General features: G+C 43.5%; 2 protein-coding genes across 12 annotated transcripts in view; both read left to right on the top strand.

The window, feature by feature from the left end:
• WNT5B (Wnt family member 5B) overlaps window positions 1–7,221 on the top strand; it is a 74,442-nt gene extending 67,221 nt beyond the window's left edge. For all 3 annotated transcript variants that reach the window (XM_065036125.1, XM_065036136.1, XM_065036146.1), the window contains exon 5: window positions 6,651–7,221. In XM_065036125.1, the coding sequence (XP_064892197.1) occupies window positions 6,651–7,109 (459 nt within the window). In that variant the 3' untranslated portion in view covers window positions 7,110–7,221. The remainder of the gene's footprint in view (window positions 1–6,650) is intronic.
• Window positions 7,222–15,091: 7,870 nt separating this feature from the next.
• The window catches only part of ADIPOR2 (adiponectin receptor 2), a 48,616-nt gene continuing 37,925 nt past the window's right edge, over window positions 15,092–25,782 (top strand). For 2 of the 9 annotated variants that reach the window (XM_065036044.1, XM_065036084.1), the window contains exon 1: window positions 15,093–15,252. The gene's annotated coding sequence lies outside the window, so the exon portion shown is untranslated. Of the gene's footprint in view, window positions 15,253–15,430; window positions 15,638–16,910; window positions 17,078–24,282; window positions 24,308–25,782 lie in introns of those variants that run through there. The other 7 variants (XM_065036103.1, XM_005500300.4, XM_065036053.1 and 4 more) reach the window with 7 other exon arrangements.

Genomic DNA, 25,782 nt, shown 5'->3' on the forward strand with positions numbered 1-25,782 from the left:
AGACTCTTGCTCCACAGCATGGGTAGCACTACCCTGTCTTGTTAATCTTGTTCTATGGGCAAGTGTCTCACTGAGCTGTGATTTCACACGATGGGATGGTTTTAGATGGAAGAAAGCTTTGTCCTGCTGTAAGGACAGAACTAAAACCAGTTGTGGCCCCCCTTTACTACAGTGCAGAAGTTTGTTTAAATTGTGCTTGGAATGTTACAGTGCCCCTGCTTCTTTGGACTCGTTGACAAGCTCTCAGGGCAGTTTCTGTCTCCAGTTAACACAGGACCCAGACAAAAGCTTTCTAGAGGGGCCAGCAAAAGACAATGTTATTTCAAGCTTCATTTTTGTAGACTCTGTAGAACAGATGGCCATAGAAAATAACCTTAGATTAAATGAACACAAGTAATTTTATATTAAATTAAATGGAAGTATAAACCAGCGTGTAATTAAGCTTGTGGATTTCAAATAACAAACTCTGATAAAGTAAGGGAGCTGGTAAGTAAACTCAGCCGGGGAACTCGATGTGGAGGAGGCCTGGAACTTTTTCAAGTCAAAGATGCTAAAGCCATTACAATTCTGCATGCCAAGCAAGAGGAAAAGGTTGTAGGAAGAATATCCAGACCTCACTGTATGAATAACTACCACAGAGAAGCTGTTAGTAATAGGCTGAGAGCCTACTAAGAATGGCAAAAAATGAGCTGATAGCAAATAAATAATGAAAAGCTCTGTCTTAGAGGTCAAGAAGTGTAAAGATGAAGTGAGAACAGTAAAATAGCACGCTGAGTCAGACCTTGCAAGCAAAGGGTAGTAAAATAAACAGCAAAAGTTTTTTAAACTTTGTAAATTGGAGGAGATTGGAAGAAGGGAGACTGCTAGTCAGTGTGGATGGGGCTGAGTCCAGAGGTGGGGTAGTTTTGGTCCCCGAAGTAGGCAAGTGCTTTGTCTGAGGCTTCAAGTTGGAATGGGGGGCATTGCTTGTGGGGAGGGGTACCGTATGTCTGCTGCACAACAGACGTCTTTCTCTATCCCTAACACTTCTGCCTAGGGAAGCAAGTGCTCGTAGTGTAGAATTTAAAATCCCCTGGGACTGTGCTTTTTGGGAGAATCTAGGCAAGGGGCTCTAGGGGCAGGCAAGGTCTATCACAGGAGGCAGTGGCCAATGGTGCTGGCACCTTGTGGGAGCGAGGAAGGCACGAGAAGACAGCTGTCATGTTCAGACAGGTTGAGGAAGAGAAGCAGCAAGTACCAGAGGTTGGGGCCAGTGGACCTGAGATGGGTGGGGTGGTGCAGGGGCTGGTGATGGAGGGGAGTTTGGGATCAGGTCAAATGATTCAGATGGGAGTCAAATGGCAGCAAAGGGTTGGAAGGAGGGTGAAGGGCTCTGGAGGCAATGAGAGTGGGTGGGGCTTCGGGGTGGATTGAGTGGATGAGGTGTCTGGGGTAGTGAGGAATGGAGATGCTGGGATCAGGAAAGGAGACGAATATGAAAGCATCTGGATGGAGATGAGGCCTGGGGTGGCTGTGAGATGGCATTATGATGGGTTCCAGGTTTTCTGGTGAGGGTGGTATTGGGCCAGTACAGGGCCTTTCATCTTGGCTCTTAGAAATGTATTGGCATGGGAGCAAAGGAAAAAGGCTGGGAATGTAAATTACCAGAACGAAGGTGGAAGCAAAACTCAGGTAGCATAAAGGTCTCAAGTCACAGGGAGTGCCCACTTTCTTTCCTGGCACTCTGAAAGAGCTGGCGCCTGGCAGCACAGGCAGTGTGACCTTGGCAGCATTCACAGGAGGACCTGGGAGAAAGGGCATCTCAGAGGAAGAGGCAGAATGGCAAATAATGTGAGAAGAATTTCTCAAAGATCGATCACACAATCATTTAGAACATCACTTAATTCATCAAAAGCAAAATAGTCCTCATAGGTCTTACTTATTGGAACTTCTGTGAGACATTTAATTGTAGCCGCTATGTGATGGACAAGAAACTGGTTTGAGGAAGGATGTCAGTAAGTTGTATGAAAGGAGGTATCTGGACCTTGACAGAGATTAATTAGGAGAGCTCTTCAAGGACTTGCCTCAAGATCAACACTTAGTATTTTTGTTTCTCAGCCTCAACACAAGAATTATGAATGGGCTGATGAAATCTGCCAATGATGCAAAGGTGGCAGGTATTATGAATACAGAGGAGAATCCAAATTTTGTACAGCAGCTAATGATATCCAGTACAACTACATAAGACCATCATTTGAGGTCTTGTATGAAAAACATTTTAGTCATTAGGAAATAAGTAGAAAAGAATTGGACACAGCAGTCAGCTGCAGATGATTGCAGATGTAATGTGGCTCAGAAGGTGGTAAATATCCTATAATGTACTAGGGAAAGTATTTTCATAAAACGTGAGGGACTACTAATGCCATTGTATTAAGCTCTCTTGAGGCCCCTAAATATTGTATGTTCTCATATTCCCAAGTAAAGTTACCTCAAACTAGAAAAGTCTTGTTATGGTTGACCCAAGGGATAGGAATCTTTTCTTAAGAAGAGGGGCTAGAATAGTTTGCCATGTTTAGCCTAGCAAAGTGAAAGTTGAGAGGGGATATGACTGATGTCTGTGTTAGCGGGAGAAGTAATAGGGGAGGAAAAGTACTTATTAAGCAAAAGGCCAATTTGGCACAATAGCAAATGGGCATAAAGTGAATACATTGAGGCTGGAAATTAGAAAAAGATACTTTATCATTGAAATAGTGATCAGAATAATGGTGGCTGAAAACCTAATTGCTTTTAAAAGCGCACTCTGTACATTTAAGGAAAATATTATTTGAAGCAGTGCCCACAATAGGAAGAGATCATACTTAACAACCAAGGAGGTCCCATCTAGTCCTGCATTCCTAAATGTTAAGTGTTCACTTCTGAGATTATGGTTTTGGAAGCAGGAAGGTGCACGTGTAACTCCATACTCCCAAAAGCTGTTTTTGAAAGGAGTACTGGAGACATGGCAGTGAGCTTTGCTGAGTGACCACCAGGTGCCATCCCACATACAGCCTTGCCCCACTTTCCAGCCAGCGTTTCAGTTGGTGTCTTCTGATTTCTAGGCAGTCCTTTGGTGTGTCCCCTCACTTTCCTGTGGGTGAGAAAGTTCTCCTTGAACCCTGAGGAGCTCTGGTGGCAGGAGAGTAGATAGTCTCTCTGCTCTTTGTGGTTCTCAGAAGCAGCTGAGAGGGATGGGAGGGGCCCAGGGATCTTTCATCTTTCAGTCAGTCCTGACCCCATCACCCCTTCACTCCACATAGGAGTCCTTGTGGTGGTGGCTCCTGGCTTTATTGCTCTTGTTTGTTTGTCTTTGGCTGTTATCTCAGTATGTTCTTTCCTTCCATCTGTTTTTTTCTTCCAGTTGGTCTCCATTACCCTCTCTTTATTTCCCTGTACCGTTCCTTATCTGTCTCCCTGTCTGGCGGACTGTGGCGATCTGTCCTTCCATGCTGTTTATCCAGTCAGCATATGGCAGGCCTCCATCATCAGTCACTCGAGCCACTGCCACAAGAGACTGGAAGGGGGTCTTGGCTAATTGACCACATAGGAATTCCCCATTAATTCTCTTCCCATTCCTGTTCTTGCAAGAAAAGAATTGAAAGAGAACTTGTGCTTATGGGAAGGGGCTTTAAGTCTGTCCATTAGAGGCATTTTCAACCTGTTTAAGTGGCATGGCCATCGATCAGACCCTGCCCTCAGAACTGCATGTGGGGTCTGTTATTCTTTACCTTGACCCAAGCCAGGTCAGGAGGGAGTTCTCCAATTTCCTCTGCTTTCTCCCCACCTGGGCAGCAAAGGGAGAGAGTGGGAGAGCCATTTGATGTCTGAAGCTGTGGTTACCTCCATGGGATGTTGATAGGGGGAGCTGCATGGGGGGCTGAGTGGTGCCATGCTTACCTGCGATAACTGGTAGCATTTGCATTTGCCAGCACAGCTACTGCCCACATGGGCCAGATGTTTTGAGCATCAGTTGCTTAAAGCCAAGCCAGAGTGAACTCAGTCCCATGACATTAACTGAGAGGGATCGAGTTGCAGTGTTTTTCTAAAGGAACAAAGCCCAGGATTAGGAAGAATCATAATACTTTATAAAAACACATGCAAGGGCAAGGGAGGCACGAGTGGCCTGGGATTTGACAGAGCCGTAACGAAAAAGTGCTAACACAAGCTTATAACAAGTAGGCTGGCAGTGCAGTGAGGATATAGTAAGTGTCTGGGGCTCGGGAAATTCAGCTGTAGCTCTGTCTGGTTATAGTACGGCAGGAATCCTTAAGTAACGGTGTGGTTGGTCCTTCGCAGTTGTAGTTTGATCCAAGACGAGTGCTTAACTTCCAGTCTCTAGCTGTTACATTGCACCGTGAGGGATTGCCTCAGTAAACTGAGCTCCGAGGAGCAGAATTAAAGCTTCTCTGTTTTAAGGACTCACTCCATTGACTTTCTTGGGAGCTGGATCGGCCTCCATGTGATTTAGCCATTAAGCCAAATTGAATCTTTGCTAGCTGTCAAAAGCATCAGACGTTCGTTAGACCAGGGGCAACCAGTTGTTGTAGGAGAACTCTGACCTCTTGCTGCTGGTCCAGAATGTAGTCGTAGGCAGAAGGTTTTGCTTGCACTATGCTCAACTGCCTTAATCACTTACCTCTTGGCAAGTGAATGCAGAGGGCTGAGAAGCTTTCTTCTGTGTCAGCGATTGAAGCAGGAAAGAACTTCAGTGTTTGGCTGCTTTCTTCAGCAGAAAAACAGGCTAAAAGACATATCTCTGTCTCCTTCAGAACATCCTAGGTTTTCCTCAGGTTTCTCGATCTCCCCACCAAATACAGCTGGTGGTAATTTTGCAGCTAATACCAAATAGCATTGCTTGGCACGTGGGATCTGGCAGAGGCGCTTCCCTGCGAACGTGTGTGGTGCAGGATGGTCCCGGGAGAGCAGATGTGAGCCTGATGGTGAGAGCATGAGGAGCCAGGGCTGGGGGAGGTAAGCTGCTGGAACACAGCGTAGCTCTGATTGTGTAGGGATGCCAGTTTTTCGCTTTGCAATCTCTTTTCAGTGCCTTTTGAATGCTGACAGGATCTCATGTAGCATGCGATTTTGTACCCATCTTTGCAATTAATGGAAAGAACAAATGCAGCCTACATTTCAGTTTATTTTCCTAGGTTTTGAGCTTTGTTATTCCATAATATTTTTCAATATTTCTCTTCCCAGCTGGTGCAGGGAGGAGGAGGCCAGTAAAGACCGTTTTCCTTTATACCCTATGCTTGCTCTGCTGAGGGTTAACACCCACTGCCCTGAATCTTCGAGACTATTTGCTAATTTTGATTTCCCATCCTGCAGCAGGTGATGCCTCTTTTTCAGGGGTATGATACATGTACAGCCCTTGCATACTCCCCAAAACATAGCCGAAAGTAACTCAGAAATGACAGTGCCAAAAGCTTGCGTTTGCTGTTTAAAATGCAGGCCCTTCTGCGCGGCGACAGTCCTGTTAGTGCAGGGAAATGTCTGGACACAAGACGGCGCAGGTTTGCAGTTAGGACTTGCAGCTCAGCTCTGCCTTGCAAGCAGGGCACCTGGTAACACCTCAAGCAGAAGTGAGCTCCTTTGCTCCAGCGTGGAGTTGTTCATCTTTCCCCTCACCACTTGCTACCCCTGCTTGCTCCTCTCTGGAAAGAAACATATCCTCTGAAAGCGACCCTGAACAAGCTCCTCTCAGCAGAGACAGAGGGAAAGGGTGTGGGTCCATGGATTTATTTCAAAAAGGATGCAGGTGTATCCCTACAGTGATAGCATCGGTTCCCGGTGTGGGTGGTAGGAAATGGGCAGGTTTTCCCGGGTGTTGCCTTTTCCCGGCTGTTGCTCTGAAGGGAAAAACATGCAATACCGTGGTTGTCTGTGAGACTGGGCAATTTTTCAGAGCCCATGTGGATGGGACTCTTCCCTTTCTTCTCTCCTGCTCTTGAGACTGCTGTCAAGTCAGAAATCTGCCAGGAGAAAAGAAGATGGGGTGTGGAAGTAGTGTTTGGAGACAATGTGACCAGAAATAGAAATATTTAGGGAACAAGAAGGCAGCAGTTGCAACAGGCAGAAGAAGAGACTTTTATCTCTTCTGAAGGGCAAAACAACAGAAACTGGGGGATAATCAAAGCAGCTATGAAGAGTGATGAATTAATTGTAATTAAGCCAGCTGCTGGTGCAGTAGGAGTAAATGCAGCCTTGCCTGATTGCACTCACAGAATCACAGAATGGTTAGGGTGAGAAAGGACCTCTGGAGATCATCTAGTCCAACCCACCTGCTAAAGCAGGTTCACGCAGAGCAGATCACACAGGAATGTGTCCAGGTGGGTTTTGAATGTCTCCAGAGAAGGAGACTCCACAACCTCTCTGGGCAGCTTGTTCCAGTGCTCCAGCACCCTCAAAGAAGTTTCTCCTATTCAGATGGAACCTCCTATGTTTCAGTCTGTGCCCATTGCCCCGATCCTATCGGTGGGCACCACTGAAACAGTCTGGTCCCATCCTCTTGAGATATTTATAATCATTGATAAGATCCCCTCTCAGCCTCCTCCGGGCTGAACAGACCCAGCTCTCTCAGTCTCTCCTCATAAGAAGGATGCTCCAGACTCCTAATCATCTTCCTTTTCCTGCAGGCTGTGTACAAGCTGGCAGATGTGGCCTGCAAGTGCCACGGTGTGTCAGGCTCCTGCAGCCTCAAGACCTGCTGGCTGCAGCTGGCTGACTTCCGCAAGGTGGGCGACTTGCTGAAGGAGAAGTACGACAGTGCCGCTGCCATGAGGATCAGCCGCAAGGGCAAGCTGGAGCTGGTGAACAACCGTTTCAACATGCCAACGCAAGAGGACCTGGTCTACGTTGACCCCAGCCCGGACTATTGCTTGCGCAATGAGACCACTGGTTCGCTGGGGACTCAGGGCCGGCTGTGCAACAAGACCTCAGAGGGCATGGATGGCTGTGAGCTGATGTGCTGTGGACGGGGTTATGACCAGTTCAAGAGTGTCCAGGTGGAGCGTTGCCACTGCAAGTTCCATTGGTGCTGTTACGTCAAGTGTAAAAAGTGCACAGAGATTGTCGACCAGTACGTCTGTAAATGAAAAGAGCCACCAAAGCAACAAATCTATATTATATAAATCTATATAAATATATTTTATATTTGTATAAATAAACAGATGATGATAATAATTAAAGAAGCTTATTTAAGAGACATTTTGGTTTTGAAATTTCCCCCATCAAGCCAGCTGATTTGCCATTCCTTCAGTTCTGTTGGGGAGTTTGTCTTTGAGTGCATCTCCCCTTGGATGTTTCAGTCAAGGAGGTGCTGACAAAGTGAATTCCCCCTGCACACATGCACACACTATTCCATTACAGAAACAAAGCCAGCAAGAAGGAGGAGAAGGGTGGCTTCTTTATCTCTAAATCTCAGCATTTTGCATAGTTATTGCACATCTGAAATGACAGCCAGGTGTGAGTTCTAGTTCTCTTGAATTTCAAACCCTGCTAAACCCACTGGGGAATTTGGAACCAATTCTTGATTCCTAGAAAGGACTTTGTCATGTTAGAGGAAAAGTTATCCCAGGCTTCTCTACTGTAAACCATTCCTGGATGCTGCAAGGACCACAGTGTGGTGGAGGAAGGTTTACAACCTGCTGTTGTGAGGAAGGAAGGTGTGACCTGTGGCTGACCAGTGCACAGCCTGGCAGTCCCCATGAAGCCAGCACCTAGCTCTTCTGTACTGCTTGGGCACAGGGGAAATCTGCCCAGCTCAGACTATGTGGCTATGTGCATGAGGGCGATTTTTCTTTCTTTTAATCCTATGCTGAAACTTAATTTGTCAATATAGAGGAGAAGCTGCTGATGCCCAGGGATGTTTGCAAAGGCAATATACTTCATAGATTGTCAGTAGAAAGAAGCATTGCATGCACACACGTGCACATGACTGCATAAGTGCTCCTCATACCACTGCCAGTTATCGTCTTTGAAGTGGATGCAGGTGGTCACCTTGTTCAGCTCTATTAAATCCCCCTCACCGCCATCCCAGATGTATAGTTTCCCCTTAACATTAAACACCCCTCAATGACATTTCTTTCCCTCTGCTGCTTGTGTATATGTGTGGTTTTGTGTTATTCTGTTGGTGGGGTGTCTTTTATTCTGCTGCTCTTTATTTCAGAATCCAGGGGTCATGCTCTTCCCCAGCATAAGCTAACCACAGATAGGTTTGCTCCCAAAATGTGGGCGCATGTTCACTAATGGAAGTATTTTCTGTGTTTTTCATTGGTAATAAAATAGTATCATAAAACTGTACTAGGGCAGAAGGCATTACCAAAGCCTGCTAATCAGTCTTACCACATTGGAATTTTAGTAGAATCCAATTCATAAAGCAGGGAACAAATGCTTTTTCTAGCACAAGACATTTCCTGTGCCTCTCAGCATCTGCAGAGTTCATTTGCAGTCAGAACAATCAAGAGAAGGCAGTCCCCAAAATATAAGGGTTTGCTAATATACATCCCCTTTGTTACTGGCATTCCGAGGGTGGTGTTTTCTTTTTTACTGTAAATTTTAAAATGCGCAAAATATGCCAATAAGCAAAGAGCCAGGCATGAAGATTATTATTTTTATATTAAACCTCTGTTTCTTATAAAGCATTGCAGTTTTACAGATTCCACCATTTCAACCACCAGAGAAGAATTTATATGTACCTTTCATACTTCAAATATTTGAGGATTCCAGAAAAGCACAAGGAAGAAAAATTATGTTTAATAATTAGGCGCTGCTGTTTTTTTAAACCAATGTGTCCCATTTTAATTTTATTTTTTCTAATCCAACAGGCAATATATTTGCTGGCATCCCAGAATGCAGTTTCTTGGAATATAAACAGTGGCCTAGATTTATTTTATTATATAAAATCCAAAGCCAGTGGTATTGTAATTCAAAGTAACGGAAATAGTTTTCCATGCATGGAAAAAATGTGAGTGCAATGGACTGATCCAACTCCCATTAAACTTCAGTGGGAGCTGGACTGAGCCCAAGATCGGATGAAATGTGTGAGCTATTCACTCCTGGGATACTATGTATTTCTAGCCCAGTAATAAAACTTACTCTACCTTGGATAAATCTAAAAAAGACCTTTCCTCCCACCACCCTCACCTCATGTTCTTGTCCATCCTCGTTGCGTCAGTACTTAAAAGTGTCAGCTATTTGTATATGACACCCTCAGGCATTGTTAATCTGTCTAATAATTCCAAATGGTTTCATTTGGCCTTCCCGATAAAGACCACACATTTAAGGGAGTCACAACTCTCCTTGCAGTTTGGCACCACAGTTTGTTTTGTGGGTGTAAACAACTTTGGGAGCAGAGAAGTTGGCATTGTTAGGACTACTCTTCATCTGGATGTCCCTCGACATGTTCTCCTTTTTCCACCTAAACTTTTGTTTGGATGGAAAAAGGATACATTTTGGCCTTTTGTCCCAGCGCTGCAGACCTCTGGCCGCCTGGTTGGAGCCAGCAGTTCCTATTGGACTGGGACCACATTGCAGTAGAAGTGACCATTGGATTTCTTTCCTTTCCCCCTGCCCCCACCCTGGGCTCTTTTTACAAGACCTAGGTTTCAGTCTTCCTCATTTACTGGGAGTTTTGTATCCAAAAACTTGATCCTGCTAAACTCTAGCTTAAAACTTAATTTCTATGGCGCCCACACATAAAAGAACCTCCTCAGAGTGGTAGTAAGTATAAAATAAGAGCACAGCTGGTTTGGTTTGATGCAAAGCCAAAGCAAGTCAAACAGAAAGCTGTAGCAGAATGGCTTCTTTTACCATGAAAGTTAAAAAGTGGCGGATTTTAAGTTGTGCCTTGTTTGATGCACAAAGTGGTAGAGGGATGTGGGGGTGGAGAGCTAAGCTTGATTCTGAGCTCTGACAATTATGTGCTTTGTAATCTTCAACAAGTTGCTTGATTTTTTTTTCATTTTAGCCTCCAGCCTCCTCCTGTATGAAACGAGGCGTGGAGTACATCTTTTTTCTGTAAAGCTCTTTGAGAAATATGACTAAAAAAAACCCAAAACATAATTGAAGGCCCACCCTCTACGCTTATTAACTCTGTCAGGCAGACAGCTGTATCCCCATTATGCAGGGACACGCTCAATTCGGGACAAAGAGGCTCAGCGGCACCTCTGAGCGTCAGATGCTCCGAGGTGGTTGCTGGGGGGCTCAGCAGGAGTCTTGGAGAGTCTGTTGCAGCGCAGCCCTACACCAGCACAATGCTGGAGGCAAGACTGTTCTACAAAAGAGAGGTGAACATGAGGCTTGTTTATTTATGGGTATTGAATATCTGGTAGCAAGAGTGAGGCTTAGGGAGGTCAGCCTGGTTTCTGAATCAAATACCTGCTGGCTCAAATTCTGTTTGCAGTTTCATATGGATGAGATATTCACACAATATGCTATTATATAGTGTGTGCTGGTAACTGGCTGCCACATTCCAACCCTGAAGTCACTGCACTTCAAGGCTGATAGAAATGACCACCCATAAGTCATGTAAAACTAAAGTATTTTGGAGTTAAAGGCACTATGCAAATATACGGTTATTGCAAGTCAGTGAACATCAGCTCCTAAATGGAGCAGAACAGGATGCAAATCTGTCATCATTTTCCAGCTGGCTAGTAATACATAAGTTATAACGTGAATGAATGAGGCCTTAGTATGTTCTCCTGCAAGGTAAGCTAAGCAATAGCTGATCCCAGAACAAATGGAAACTTTCATTTGACATTAATTATGGTAAAAAGATAGTGGGAGGGTTGTGAGAAAATTTAAATCAACCTTTTAACACCACTGAACTCCAGGCCATTTGGACTCTAGGCTCCCATTCTGTGTCCCCAAGAAGTTGGTGTCTACCCAGAGCTCAATGTAACAGAGAGACTGCTGCCTTTTGCAATTCAGGAAATAGCCAAGTTGAACCCACACACACAGCTTGAGTGTAACTTACACTTTCTATATGGACCCAAGTTTTGTAGCCCTGACAAAGCACTAATGAAGCAGATCTTGTTCAGTCATAAAAAATCAAACATGCAATGGTCTCTCTCTGCTCACTTGACCCCATCCAGGGAGAAGCCTAGTAGGTTTAAATTACACTCAGGGAGCAATTCCTCATCACCTGTGGCTACAGAAATATAGACAGTATTTTCATCAGCTGATGCAGACACAGACATCCCAAGGGGACCTTGGGAAATACCTTCCAGCAACTAAAGGGCATTTCTCAAGTGTCTGTCACAAGGTTGTCCAGAACCAGCTGCTTATATGGTCATTCACTTTCATTTAGCTTTTGTTTAAGTACATTTCAGGTTGAATAGTTTTGAGAAAATACTGTATGAAATCAAGTTCACTGAGGGGTAGGCTCTGAAGGAACTCTCATATCACATACAATGAGCAGATGTGAACATAATATTGGATTGCCTTCTCCTCAAAGGTAGATTCTGTCTATGTCTAATCCATGGGACCCAGAGATGCGTCCCATCTCCTTGGCCCAGACGTGTAACCTGACCATATTCCAACGTCCTGCCAGGGCAGTGCAGGACCCAGTCCCTCATGTGCAACGGCTGATGGATGCATAGGCCGTTGAGTGGGTAGCCTGTCCCAGCTCCAGGGTAAATTGCTGGTGGCTTTGAGAGTGAGCCATATCATGAGCATACCGGCTCTGAAGTCTAAATATAACCAGCCTCAAAGATAAGCAAAACAGATTTCTGTGGCCAACAGGACACATACCAGAAAGCACAGAAAGAATCATGATCCACCATTGTACATCCCCAAATGACAATAACCCAGTACAATACAATGATGGCAGCATGCTCATGCATTCCATCCATTCGTCTTCTCCTGCAGGGCCTGAAGCTGTTACTATACCCTCTTATTTCTTAGCTCTGTTTAAATGATAGTTGAAATTATTTTATTTTTTTTTTCTATTAGGATTCAAAAATGCATGACCTACTCAAAGCATTTTCCTCAAAGAGAGAAAGGAGGAACAAACAGTAGGGTCCAGAGTTCTCCCTGTGAGCAGGGATGAAATGCAGCAGACATTAAATGGAGTATTAAATATTGCCCTATGACACCCAAGCTGGACACCGGCCCTGAGTGTCACAGTTACCTCTTCATGTTGCCTGCCTGAAGCAAGCTGGGCCTGATGGCGTTGTGGTACCAGCAACAGCTCTGCCTGTTTGGAATGTGGTGGCTGCAGTGAGCACCAGCCTTCAGCAGCATGATGGAGTGTGCAGTGAGGGTCAGGCCCTCAGTGCTTTGGGATGAGAAGACTACTCTGATAAGGAAGGAAATGCAAAGAGAATGAGCAGGCATGGCTTTACTGGGAGGCAGGGAGATGATAATACCTCCCCCAGGCCCCTTCCCTATTAGCACTGCCGCATGGTACTGTCACATGGTGGCAGCCATCCTGGGGAATTCAGAAGGGAGCTGCTCAAGAATGTTTGCCAATAGAGATGAAGCAGTTTAAAGGCTTATAGTAATAAGGCATAAAAAGGTCCAGGCTCTTCCTTACCCTAGGGCAGTTTTATTCTGAATCATAATTTGTCTTTTGGCTCTTCCTACAGTGCCATATAGTTGTGTCAGTCCTTCACGTGACTGCAGAAGCGTGGTGATCACATGGGATGGACAGGATGAGGTACTGCCAGGACACATTGCAATCCTGCCTTTCAGGGGGAAAAAAAATAAAAAGCTGCGGAGTAGACCCAGTGTCACTTAATGACTGTCACAGTCACTGTGCTGGAGCTAATTGTAGCCCTGCCTCATTCACAGCCCCAGGGAGCTGCACAAGTGCTTGGCCATTACCTTCCTTGGGCAGAGAAAACTTCTGGACTGAGTTTTCAGAGTGGCAGCCCTCTGCAATTCACTGTGATGAGTCTGGCCAGTCTCAGTTTCATTTACCACAGGCAAATTCGTTCTGCCTTGCTGGGGAACAAGAAGTTAACTAATGACCTGCCAACTTTCACAAAGTGTAGGACAAAACCATTCAGAGACAGATTTAAGGCAATGAACATTTTATATTAGTGCTGTTATTTCTAGGAATTATCTATAAATGCCCAGGAAGTACCTCAGTTTTTTTTTAATTGTGTCTTTCTGAATGAATACTTCACCCTGTATGGCAGAGCATAGCTTTCCTTTTTGATTTCCACACTCTCAAATCAGAAAAAAAATCTACTCTAATTTCTTTAATTTAATATTTAATGAAATGGTATTCCTATCTCAATTTCCGTCTTAATTGGCTGAGTACATGTTAAGTTATGGTGACAGGAAATGACAGATGAAAATGACATGCAGTTTTTATATATATTTTTTCGTCAGTGGAGCTCAAAATATTTTAAAATCATTAGCGTTATTTTACAGATGAAATACTGAAAGACAGGGCAGGAAATACTTCATCCAGCCGGCACAGGGTGGAGCTGGAGCAAGCGCTGCAGCTGCTACTCTCTGTGCTGCTGCCTGACGGCTGTCAAAGTACATTTCAGTTGATGAGGGAAAACGTACATTTATGTAATAGTGCGACTACAACGTTGAGTAACTACCTTGCTCTCTTCACAATAATGAAGACTTTAATGAAGGTGTGAGATGGGACATATTTTAAAGGAGACGATAGGGAATCATAGTTCTATAATCAGAGTTTTAAGGAATGGGCAGTATGTTTTAATGTTCGTATTAGGGATCAAAATGCATGGAATATTAATTTATAGGGGTAATTCTCCTCCCATTAACTACATTTTTCACAATCACTGGTTTGAGCTAAAATTTATGGGTGCAGGTACAAGTGTATTGATTGGAGTGTTGCTCGGCAAAGCACTAAAGTGTGCAGAGCCCCACAAATTACAGATGGGTCCTTCCAGATCATCCAGTTGTTCTCCTGGGCAGTTGTTAAGACTGTCCTCTAACATAACAGTGCTTCCTTAGCGTTTTGACTAGTCTCACTGCATAACACACAGGCCCAGGGTTTTCAGCATTTTCACCAAGGACATGATTTCAGAAGCTGACATCTCCACATCACCCAAGTTTTCCTGCTGCTCTGCCTACACTTCCCACTAAACCAGAGAAACGTCTTATTCTATTTGGTGCTGCCTTTCCCTTCCCCCACCCCAGACATACGTTTCAGGCCCTGTCACTAAGGCCAGGCTTCCCAGATGCCTCCAGCAGCACGAGGCCTAGTAACGCTGGTCTGCTTTTCATCATCAGGCATTTAGACAAGGTTCTCAGGGACATGGTTTAGTGCTAGAGTTAGGTTATGGTTGGACTCGACGATCCTGAGGGTCTCTTCCAACTGAAATGATTCTGTGATTCCATCTTTCTGGCCTTGGTAATAGCTGTGGCCTCCCCACCCCATTCCATGCCCTGGAGCACGCAGTTCAGTCCCAAACAACAAATGCTGGTCCAGTGGGGCCTCTTCCCTTGCCCCCATTGGGACCTACGGCAGCTGCTGTGGCCCCCAGGGACGCTTCACAACTTCCCCCTGTGAGTTTCACAGTGCCCCTCTCAGCCCGGATGACTACGAAATGTCACCACGGCTGCCCTCCCTCGGGTGGCCCCTTTCCACCACACCTGCGGAAATGGCTGCGTGGTCTGGCGTTTCCTGTGACACCGATTGCTGTAGGAGAGGGTGACGCTCTGCCGCCTGCTCAGGGCCCAGAGGAAGCCGTGTCACAGGAGACTCCCCCTCCGCCCCCCCAGGAAGCAAGACGGATGCGTCGACAGCCCCAGCCCTTCCTGAGGGGCCACCGGGCCCCTCCCACCATCAACGGCCATCAACAGCCACTAACCGCCCCACACAGGCGCAGACCCGCGCCAGCGGAGAACAAAAGCCCGCGCAAACGTCACTCGCTTCCCTCAGCCAATCAGAGCCGGCTCCTGCCGCACCCCCCCGTTCCCCAGCCTCCCCTCCCCGGTCGGGCTGCCGCTCCGTGCGCCTGCGCCCCCGGCCGGCGGCAGCCCCTTCCTGACTGCATTTCCCGGGATGCAGCCGGGCTCTCTCCCTGCGTTTCCTTCCGGCGCGTCGTGCGCCGGCGCGGTGGGGCGTCCTGCATTGGCGGCGACGGCCTCGTGCGATGATGACGGTGTAGGGCCGGGAGGAGGCGACAAGGCCGGGGAGGTGGCGGCGGCGGCAGCGGTTGCCGCAGGAGGGGGGCGGCGCGGGGCGGCGGGCGGCACCTCGCGGGCGCCGGGGCGGGCGCTGGCCGTTGCCAGGGCGCGCGTTGCCAGGTGAGTGCCCGGCGACCCCGCACCGGAGGGGCTGCGCGGCCTGGGCGCCACCCGCGGCGTCCCGGGCCGGGAGCGGGCGTCCGCCCGTTCGGTGGGACGGCGAGGGGGAGCCACTGAGACGAGGGGGGCGCCTCCTTCCCTCCCGCCGATCCTTGGGGACGGCGCTGCGGCTGCCCCCAGCGAGGGTGGGTGGCCCAGGTGCTGCCCGCGGCCGGGGCCGCGTTCTGTCTGTCTGTCCGTCCCTCCGTCCCTGCGTTCCGTCTGTCCCCTGTGAGGCGGGCTTGTGGCCACGGTGTTTGCTTAGAGGCAGGAGGGAGCACTTGGAAATGCCGGGCTGGAGGAGGCTTTAGGCCGGTGAAGCACTCTAAAGTGGGTCAAGAACGCTGTAAGTGGGTCTTGTTTGTACACTTGTTGCTTGTCAGGACAGGGAAATGTGCTGCTGCTTCTAAAAGCTTTTTATGGAGGCGATAAAAATAGGAACTCCTCTGCTTGCACAATACGGGAACCTTGCCTTGCCCGCAGAGCACTCTGTGTGTGCGTGCATGTCTGTGTATCTATAAACACCGGAGTTATCAACAGTAGATAATGTAAATATTTACACTAGTATAGCCACAATTTAGGTATTTGCAAGTAACGCTTTAATGAACTTTTTAAAAAGTTTTTTTTTGTTTGTTTTCGGAGAGAATCGGGTATCCATCTCTTGGTTGCTTAGGATGAGCAACAAAGATATTGAAACATATGGTAATGGACTAGAAAACAAAGAAGAGAGGACAGCTGTTGTCCTTACTAAGTTTTTCAAGCGGGGTTGGTTTCTTTTTGTGTCTGCCTTAGTATTACAAGCCAGTTGATGTGGTGGCTTTGGTAGGTGTGTGTTTTTTTAAAAGAAAATCCCTAATATTAACTAGTAACTTCTTTGATGTACAGGCTTTGTCACTTTGTGTATATAAAGTATCGTATGCACCTGTCACATGGCAGGAAAGCTTTTAGGTGTTACTCCTTATTTGAAGATACATTCTGTTCTTAGTGCTGCTTTAAAGTTCTTCAGACAGTTGAATTGCCTTGTCTATAGCAACTGTGTTGTATATTTTTATAAAATGAACAGGGTTTTATAAAATCAGCCAGGTCCTCTGGGCAAACCCTTCTGGGCATAATCTGGTTTTCAGGAGTTGAATTCTTAATGTTCAATTTAAACTCTTGTTTTCACTCCTGTGCTTTAGTCAGTGTCAGGGAGTATTAAATTCCCAATTCTGTTCTGGCTGTTGCAACAGAGGAAAATACATTTATGATCAACAGAACTAGATGTTGTGTCATGGAATTATGGGTGCAGCGCAGTCATAAAATACAGCCTGTTTTCCTTGTTATCTTCAGCTGTGAGCTAATATTGTATATACAAGAAAGGATGTGATTGTGTTTTGAGGTTGTTTTTCCTTTTTGTGTAGGGCTACTAGCCACTTCAGTTATGAAAATTTGATGCTGTGACTCTGTCCTGGTTTTGGCTGGGATACAGTTAATTTTCTTCCTAGTAGCTGGTGTAGGACCCTGTTTTGGATTTAGTATGAGATAGTACACTCAATATGGATTTAGTATGTTGACTTTACACAAATATTTTGGTTCTTACCAAGTCAAGGACTTTTCAGTGAGAAGGATGCATGTGTATAAGAAGCTGGGAGGGGACACAGCCAGGACAGCTGATCTGAACTGACCAAAGGGATATTCCATACCATATGACATCATACTCAGCATATAAACAAGGGAAGAGTTAGCTGGGGGATCACTGCTCGGGAACTGGCTGGGTGTTGGTCAACGGGTGGTGAGCAATTGCATTGTACATTGCTTGTTTTATATATTCTTTTATTATCATCATTATTTTTCCTTTCTGTCCTATTAAACCATCTTTATCTTAACCCATGAGGATTACCCTTTTTTTCCCCCCTCCAATTCTCTCACCCGTCCCACTGAGGTGGGGAAGTGAGCAAACGGCTGTGTGGTGTTTAGCTGCCCACTGGACTAAACCTCAATAGGCTCTTAAATTATGGGGATAACTTACTTATGTGTAAACTTCAGCTGTACTGTGACACTTTTAAAGACTGAGTGTGTGTTGGTGGGCAACCTGAAAGTTCATTGTTTTGTTGGAAGTGTAAAATTAGTTGATAAAATACGGAAATAATTTCCTTGTCTGAGCTGATGACTAAATATGGTTAAATAAGCCTGTGGATAAGGTTGTTGGCAGCTTCATAGTGAAAACCATGTTGCTAATGTGGAAAACTGAATTGAAGTTAGCGATGGAGGGCTTGAAAGCTGCATCCCAACTCAGTCCAGGTTTTCAAAATTATGCTGAGTATAAATCATATGAAGAAAAAAGAATCTGGTGTGAAGGGGTAGAGTGTATTTTTGGCATACTTCTTAAGCAAAACCTTTCATGGTGAAACTCACTTCAATGGATTCTTATCTATTACATGTATGTACTCAAACATAAATATAAAATGCAATGAGTAGAGGAGCTTAAATTGTATCAGCTCTTCAAGAGAGCCGGACACAAACAAAGGGCTCCCGCTTATTCCCCCACCCCAATCTTTGCACCGATGGAGTTGTGTCAGTGACATTACAGTGAGTCTGCTCAAGTGACTAGTGAGTGGTTGTTTTGGCAGTTGTGGTTAAGATTCAGACTGGAAGCCTAACTCCTGGATACAGGGGAAAAAAGCTGGAGTTTAAAAAGCCTGTGCTTGCTCTAGGCAAGTGTTTCTGTTGATTTGTCACAAAGGAAAATTAATAGGAATTGGCAGGGCATGTAATGCCAGTGATTTAATACTTGGATGGATCTCTGCTGTTATGTCTTCAGTTGTGTGTTCAAGGACCTGTGTCAAGCATTCGTGTACAAAAGATACTCGGTATTAGGCACTACAAATTTTCCACGTTTTACAGGTTTCTGGTTGTGTAACTGTATTGTCAAAGACTGTGCAAGGAAACAAGGCTTGCTTTTGTCAGTGCAGAGGCTGTCTGGGCATGAGGAAAATCTTGACAAGGAAACTTCAGGAGGTTGTTGGATTATTATGCCATCAGCAGTTCGAATGTTTAAAAAGAAGTAGTTCTGAAATGGAAATAGCAATTTTGAGTATTTGTGGTTTGAAAGTGTGTCTGAGTCATTCAGTGAATTTTCTGCCAGACGGTGTTGGTAGATTTTGAAGACATTACACAAGATAATGGTAGTGATTATGAAAAAGTATTTGGGACTGTGTTTAAGGGGAAGGCTATTACTTTAAACTATTGTTCTCTGATAAAAGTTGTTTTAATGCCTTATCTTTTCAGCAAGACATTGTGTTTCAGCTGGTTGTATTTAATGTGATGACCAGCTGCCTTTCCTTTTTAAAGCAATGTGTTTGTCAAGGCAAGTTCAATAAAGAAACTGCATTTAAAAAAATGAGAATATGGAGATAATCAAGGTACTAGTTCTGCTAGTTCTCTGAAAACATTTCGGACTTTCACTTCTTTATTTGAATGATACTACTACCAGAACGTTTTCCTTTTGAAGCAGGAAGCTGCACATCAGTATGTAAACTAATAAAAAGCAGGAGGTGAATTGTTTCCACATAGTTCCTGTTCCAGTCCAGTTCAAGTATTGACCTCCTGCTTTCTATGTGGCTACAGCTAGGATGGAGAGATTCAGACTATTATCATCAGGTAACTGTAAAACTGAACTGGAGTTTAACTTGCCCACTGATTGCATATGTTTATTGGAAAGTTTGTCTCAGTGGTTTGACATAAAAATAAAATCGTAGTCCAATTCGAAGATGAACCTCAAGGTTTCTTTTCAGGGCACAGTGACAATCTTTGTTTACAGAAGACTGCTCGACATGTTGCCATGTGGCAGCTGGTGTGGTGATAAGCAGACAGCCTCTGTCAGATAAGGAGGTGCCACAGCTTATACTGCTTCTGCTTGATTTGAGAAGTAGCGAAGAACTTGAAATAATGAGGTGTTGGCAAAATTAAGGTGCTCAGAATTTTGAAGAGGAAGTAGTATGTGTTTAATACCAATTTGCCCTCTGATTTAACATGATTTTCACAATAACTTCTTTGGAATTTTCAGAACCTCATGGAAATATCTCTATAATTCATTGTGTTTTGTTAAGTGGCATCTGTTTGAGTTACCTTATGGCTAGGGTAGGAAGAAAATTACTGTCCAGGGTTGTTGTTGTTGTTAGCTTAATGGTCTCTTGAGCAGATGAAATATGTTGTAGGGATGATGAGTATAAAATAAAATTAGATGGCTGTTCTATTTGTTGTTGCATGTAGCCATGATGACTCTTATTATGGAGTTACAGATTTCTGCTGCTCTGTTAGTGGAGGAGAGTGTCTCTTTTTCTGGCCATGCACGATTTCTTAGGGCTGCCTTGTGGTTAAACTGCTTTCAGAAAGATGTCTTCAAAGGTATAGGTAGATAACAAGGTTCACAGTACATGTAATTGTCAGTGTAGAAAAATTTGCAGCATGCTTCATATGGATTTCAGTAGCTGTGAAAATGTGATGGAGTCTGCTGGGATGTGCCAGCTGCTGTAACACTGTGAACAGGACTAATTAAGCCCTTGTGAGAACAGAAATAGTCAGGCACTATTTACAGGAAGAAAGGGTTGGAGCAGGCAGAGCTATAATCATTTGCTCTAAGGTACCTTTAGACAGCAGTAAGCAAGAGAGTTAACAATTTACTTGCAGAATGGGTTGAAAGTCAAGCCTGAATACTTAAAGTGGGTATTGCTGTGTTCTGCCAGCAGATCTAAGTATATTACAAACTTCTGTTGAGGACTGCTGCTGGGAAGGCTACTTCCTTTTTTTGCCTGGTCTTTTTATCTTTTTTCTCATGGTATTTTATCTCAAAATGGTTAGCATTCATGTTTCTTCATCTAATGTTGAATAACAAACTTATACTACCTATATTGACAGATGTTGTAATGCTATAACATAGCCTGCATTTATGTATGTTGCGCAAAAGTCTAGATGTCTTTGCCAACATGAGTTGTTGTTTCTCTAAATGTATCTGCATGTATCCAAAGGTAAGGTGTGGCTTGGCTGACTTATCATAAGTACACCAAAGTAGTTTTTCATATCTGCTAATCTAATTTTCCTCTTTCTCAACCAAATTAGATGTTCTTATTGCCAGCCTGTTTGGTTCCATCCGTTTAGAGGATTGCAGAGATTGCTGTTCCTTGTTTGAAGCCAAGGTCAATTGTGCTGCTCTGTTTTGGTCTAGAGGATGACAGTTTATATGGTACAAATTTCATTAGGGGATCACTGGACGTGTTAAGCAGTTCTCATACAGCTCTTAGATATGGGTTGTTTTGTGGGTAGGAGTCTTTAGTGGACTTCTCTCTGATTTAATGACAGCATTCTGATGAAGTTCCTGTTTTAGCTCCTTACTGATGGATGTTTATTGCTTGTCTAGTATAATGTTGTCATGTGTTTAGTAAATTGGATTTTTGCAGATATTTGAATAAACAGGCTGTTTTTCTGGATGGAACATGCTATGGACTTACTTGCTGTATGAAACATTTTCTTCCTGTAATTCTTCAGACTTTATTGTAAAGGCATGTATTTGTGCTCTCTTTATTTCTTGTGCAGACTACTTGGTGGGTGATACTAGGTTTTGGGACCTGTTACCATAAGAAGGACTTCAAGTGAACATATGCCTATACATTGTTTATGAGATTTTGTAAAATGCAGAACTTCTGATGGAAAATGCAGAACTTCTGATGGTCTCTTTAGCTTGGAGGAGACTGAGGGGTGACCTTATTAATGTTTATAAATATGTAGAAGGTGAGTGTCATGAGCATGGAGCCAGGCTCTTCTCGGTGACAACCAATGATAGGACAAGGGGCAATGGATACAAACTGGAACGCAGGAGGTTCCGCTTAAATATGAGAAGAAGCTTCTTCACAATGAGGGTAGCAGAGCACTGGAACAGGCTGCGCAGCGAGGCTGTGGAGTCTCCTTCTCTGGAACCTGTGTGGATGCCTTCTTGTGTAACCTTATCTAGGTGTTCCTGCTCTGGCAGGGGGATTGGACTAGATGATCTTTTGAGGTCCCTTCCAATCCCTAACATTCTATGATTCTGTGATTCTATGGAGTAATTGAATTCAAGCAGTAAAATGTACCTTTTGAAAGCGAATACTACCTCTGGCTTCTTAGATTTAATCTGAATAGTAATCTCCCTTTAGCTGGTGATAAAATTCCTTTAGCTAATATTTAACTCCTGCTTGTACTAGAAATACTTACATCTGTGTCTCCCAGTCTGCAGTGGGAGCTGTTTTAAAAAGCCATGCAGTGCAAAGATAGCTATAGCTGAGGCTGTCTGTTTTCTCAGTCCTGATAATATTGGCAAGTTTTTACCCACAGGGAAAGGGATTTTACCATTTGGAAGAAACTGGATAGCTAGTAGGACTTGAGGTGGAGAACCAACAAACATGCAATTCAGCTTCTCTCAGCTGACAGTTTAGGTGTGCTTTTGTTATGAAGAATACGGCACTGCATTTCCTAGTGGTCTGCTCCTGAGATTTAGTGGTTGCTATTCCCTGCTGTAAATGGAACGATGTACTTTTTCTGTTTTCTTAATACTTTATGTATTCGTCTCATTGCCTGGTGGAATTTAAACAAATACTAGTGCTGTGGAGATAAGTTAGTGGTGGTTTCTGACATTATGGGATGTTACAACCGTTTTGCTTGTGAAGAACAGTGTGCTTTGCAAATTGCTGTAGTTTAAGCAATTATTTCTGTGTCTCTGAATTCCCTAGAATAGCATATAACATTACAAGATTAATAACAGCAATATTCTGATGTTCTCAATATTAATATTTTAGGCATTTTTTTAATGGAACATGACTGTAGAAATAAAAGGAAGAGCCTATTCGTAATTCTTATTAAAGTAGCTATGTGACTAAGTGCCAACTATGGGCTTTCTGCCTGCTGTACCTTCAGTGTGGAACAAAATAGATTATTTTCTAAGGTGAGTGTCCTGAGAGTTGAGAAAAGCATAACAAAGTCAACAAAAGCTTTGCTTAGTGGTTTTCTGACCTTTATATAGTGCAAGCTAAAAGGAGGGTGCTGAAAAAAGGCTTGTGTCCTGATGATCTTAATGTCCATCGTTAAGTGCAACTGCTGCTTGACTTCCTGCTTCATGACCTTTTAATAATTGGCAACCGTGTGAATTCTGCAGCATTACAGAAATATTTCAATAATGGATGTGTTATAAAAATATTTTCCTTTTTGTGAAATTCACTAATGCAGTGAAGGAAGTTGCTAGGTAGCTTAAACTTGATTTGTAAGATTTTGAAAATTGCTCCTTTAAGAAATATGTTTTTGGTGTAGAAGAGGAATACTAAATTTCTCTGGCCATCTGGTAATGATGAATTATTCATTTTGCTCCTATGAAGGATATAAAGAAATGGGGTTTGGTGGTGTTTTTTTGTTCTCTTTTTAGGTCATCCTTCAGAAACAGAGTGTAATTTGTCAAAATGTCCTTTTATTAGGATTATTTTCATAGCTGCTCTGGATTTCTTACACCAGCTAGGACTGTAGAGAAGGAAGATTGTGTCCTCCTGTAGTAAAATAGTAACAAACATTAAAACTTTCTGGGCTACAGAAATCCAATATTTCAGTAGCAGGTGACTTGTTGCTAAAATAATTGAGAAGACTGGTGTTGGTTTCAGCTTCTGTATCTGTAAAACTCTTCTAATTTGGCCTCGATCCTATACTCTGGAGTGTAAAGGTAGGATATTGCCTGTTTTCTGCTATGAAAGCAAACTCAGAACTTCAGATTAATCTGGTCCTTGACACAGAGCGAGAGCGCCTGACCAAGTTTCACAGTACTTGCATAAATGTTTCTGTCCAAAACATCTAACTAGCGCGTGATCCTGTTGAAAAGGCCGGTTATGTCAACTGATTTGGAAGGACTCCAGTATACGGGGTCAGTGTAGGGAAAGGGAGATGATACACAAGACTGTCCGCAATGATACCAAAAAAATCTGAGATACTCAGATAAGGTCAGGGTTGATGTAACAGTACAGCTCTGCATAGCTATGGGTAACCTAGGTCCACTTTGCATTTTGAGCAGCAGAGTCGTAAAATGCTATTGTAAAAGTGGTACAAGATGTTGTCAGAAGATTAGTTTTTCATTCTTTCATGTAAGCACTTTCCAGCTGACTTTTTCTGTATCAGTTAATGGGTTCAAATACCCCCTTGTTACACATCACAATAAAGTCATTGTGAAAAACAAAGCATGATCGCAGACCCCATGACTGTTTTGCTCTGAAAACTCATGTCTTGGCTCTGTTTCAATAGTTGATGATTATGTAAATGCCTGAGGGCTTATCTGCCTGCAAGACTCACATGTTTTGTGCAGTCTAAGGTCATTCTTGAAAAGGTACAATTCCACATTCCTGTTCTTTTAGCAGTAAGTATGATGTGTCTAGTAGTTCTTGTAGTACTACCTGAAATCTTATTACCTTTTGTGAGGCTTTATCCTATATAAAGATTAGAACTCCCTTAAAACTCGATGCTCCCTTCTTGGAGATCCAGGTCTGAAGTAACAGAATTTGAATGCTTTCTTATTTCAAGCTGAAGGGACTCCTGCATTGGGTGGTAATCTGAGCTATGTCTTTGTAATAAATGAACACATTATAAGCATATTATTTGTTACAACATTCAAAGCTACAGGTAACAGTGGTGGTATTTGGGGTTGACCAAAGCGTAGTTGCATAATTCCTATTGTAGGATGACATTTAGTCAGGCTAATGATGAAGTAATTGAGAATTATTGGCACTTAAAATTAATTACTAGGCAGACATAAAAAGGAAAGGTGTAGAATGTCCATATTACTGCTGGTTGCTTTAGAGACTGCTTCTTCAGGGGATGTGACAGGTCATAGACCTGTATCAGCATATTGTGCTGATGGTGATCCAGTTGCTAAGCGAGCACACAGAATGCGTATGCTAAAACTGCTTCTCTTCAGTGATTGTCCAATTGTCTTTGAACTTTTGATTTGATTGTGCTGAAAATCTTGGATCATTTGGTAAGTGGTGTAGAGAACTGGTTATATTAGGAGGCAAGTGGTCTGGTATTGAAAACCAATTCTGTTTTCTGTTGGAAATGTTGAATAAGGAGGCCATGCAACTGGAAGACTTTAAACTTGTGAGTATAAGACTTCATAAAGAAATATTACTGACACTTGCTGTACATAATGTAATATGTGTAATGTTTGAGCCATCTTTTCTGTCTTGTGTACTACTTGCAGTATGGACTTATAAACCTCCCTCTGAACAGTGAACGTCAGTTTGAAGCTGACATGTGAATGCTGTATGCTTTACAACTCCAGTGACATGAGATTCTAAGATAAACTCAGCCTTCATTTAGAGACATTTTTAGGCTCTAACAACGTGCCATGAAGTGAAGCAGAGAAAATGGAAATGAATTACAGGAAAAGTCTTCTGCGTTCCTTGGTGTTTTCGTGCTGTAGTATTTATGTCACAGGATCTTTCCCAAGCTCTGATTTCGAACTCCCATGGGGACCAAAAGCAACATTGTGCATGGCTTGACAAAAGTCCCTTCTGACTAACTTTAAGTGACCTGAGGCATATTAACATGTGGATTAATGTATTTGACAGTAATAAATCAGTTTTAACAAGCAGTGAAGTAGAGATTTGTTTGGCAGAGAGTTTGAATAAAATATGGTATCTGTAGTTACATTGAACATTTTATGGAGAATGATGTAGCTGAGATGGTTAAAAAATTTCCTGCTTTCCTTGTTTTTGTGGTGATGCATCTTTATACAATTTAGCTGTAACTGTGGAGTTTTATTTAAGTCAAAGTTGTTATAATGGTGAACAAGCCTACAAAAATGAAAGGATTCTCATTTAAATGGCATGCATGCATTTTGTCATTCACTGTAAATGTTTAATAGCTGCTGTATAGCACACGTATTCTAAGGAGTGGTGTTTTGTTTTTCTCATCTGCGTACATTTTTTTTAATCTACTTTAAGCTAATTTGGAGAAACAGCCTTCATGTTGATTGCACGTCCATCTTGTATGACTCTTGGACTGTAACCTTCCCAAGCTTAAATATAAACCTCAGGAACAAGTTGAAGGTGAGAGAAATTGATCTCTGCTTCCTCACAGGTATTTGTCAGAGAGCAGCAACAAATTAGAGATTAGGAATATTAGGGGAAATGTATTTTAGTGATTAAGATAACTGCTTTGTGTTATTCCACAAAGCAGGTATGAGATCCATTTGTCTCTTTGTTCTAAGTTATATTTCTCAGGATGCGTCTTACAGAAGATTTGTATGTTTCTGAAATGAGGTGACACTTAATGTGACAAGCTTGGTTTCCACATTTAATTTGATAGTCGAGATGAGTGCTGGGTACATGCAGAGACAGGACTTGAACTAGTCATTCTATTCCCCTTAGGAGGGAAACTAGCAGTGTGTGAGGTATTTGGTAGGGTTGTTTATTTGAGCAGTTGTGGTGCTGTGGTTTTGTTTTGGTGGTG

Source organism: Columba livia, chromosome 1, assembly GCF_036013475.1.
Source record: "Columba livia isolate bColLiv1 breed racing homer chromosome 1, bColLiv1.pat.W.v2, whole genome shotgun sequence".
Classification (NCBI taxonomy): Eukaryota; Metazoa; Chordata; class Aves; order Columbiformes; family Columbidae; genus Columba; species Columba livia.